Here is a 1,267-nt window from a genome sequence, read left to right on the forward strand (position 1 = left end):
ACGAATAACATTGAGAAGTGTGAGAACATAATAAGGATGTATTTGTATATATATATTTGGTATCTATATATGTATATACATATATATATATATATATATATATAGATCAATATAGTAGTGTATATATATATATATATGTATATGGATCTATATAGTATTATATATATTTGGATTTATACACTATAAGTACTTTCTTAGATTTATCTACGTGCGTGGCTATATGTTAGTCTGTTCCATTGAACATGGAAAGTGAATGACATCAAGTTCTTGATGTGTTCTTAAACCCGAAAACCTATATCTGAAATAGGACTCAAATCGCAAGTGCACAATCCAAATTAAGCCTTCCTGCTCCATGACCAGACCCCCTCTCGAATAGGCATATACCTACACATACATACATACATTCATGCATCTATGTAGACAGATAAATAAATATTTGTGCATAGGTGAAAGGAATATACACCTACGGATTAGACAGACGAATAAACATTTGTACATAGGTTATAGACATATACATACGCATACATAAATACATGCATCTATGTAGACTAATAAATGAACACTGTATATACACAACACGCTGATCTCCGGTAGTCTGAATAATAGATACGCACACAACAACCCACACAACATACTTGGTGGCAGTGCCGCGTATGTCTCTCATAGGACCAATCAGGAAGTCAATGATATCAACCGAATGCACCCCAACGTCCATGACCAGTCCTCCGCCCGAGTGTTTGGGTAATAACCTCCAGGGGGTGTCCTGGCCCTCTTTCTGCACCCATTTGGGCTTGAGATGGTTGTACGTGACTGTCATGAGCTCGCCCAGTTTGCCCGATTCGAGTAGAGTCTGCAGGGTTTCGTATGGGATGTGACGGAAGATTTAGCACACGTTTTGGGGTTTGGGGTTTAGGGTTAAATCTGAGAAATTCACACATGCGTACCAATCACACACTAATGTGAATGTCGATGGATTTTCTTGCGAATGCAAGTACTTGTTATTGCCTCAAGTCTGAGTAAGAGCATGTGTGCTCTTGAAAATGGTTGAGCTCGAAATAACACGAACCATTCGTATGTGAATGGGAAATCGAAATAGATCACATAATAAAGCGCAGATCATCTTGAAGCCCATACCTTCGCATGATGAAATAATGTCTACTGTAATCAAGGATACGCCACGTACACCTTTCTAATCTCCTTTGTATGTACATACCAACAACATACCAACAACATACCAACAACATACCAACAGCATACCAACAATATA

The 1,267-nt window shown here is 38.0% G+C and overlaps 1 protein-coding gene across 1 annotated transcript in view; it reads right to left on the reverse strand.

The window, feature by feature from the left end:
- SARC_09567 (hypothetical protein) overlaps positions 1-852 on the reverse strand; it is a 2,454-nt gene extending 1,602 nt beyond the window's left edge. The window contains exon 1 of the mRNA XM_014296412.1: positions 636-852. Coding sequence (XP_014151887.1) covers positions 636-817 — 182 coding nt within the window. The 5' untranslated portion in view covers positions 818-852. The remainder of the gene's footprint in view (positions 1-635) is intronic.
- Positions 853-1,267: the final 415 nt, after the last annotated feature.

The sequence above is a fragment of the Sphaeroforma arctica genome, assembly GCF_001186125.1.
Source record: "Sphaeroforma arctica JP610 unplaced genomic scaffold supercont1.988, whole genome shotgun sequence".
Lineage (NCBI taxonomy): Eukaryota > Ichthyosporea > Ichthyophonida > Sphaeroforma > Sphaeroforma arctica.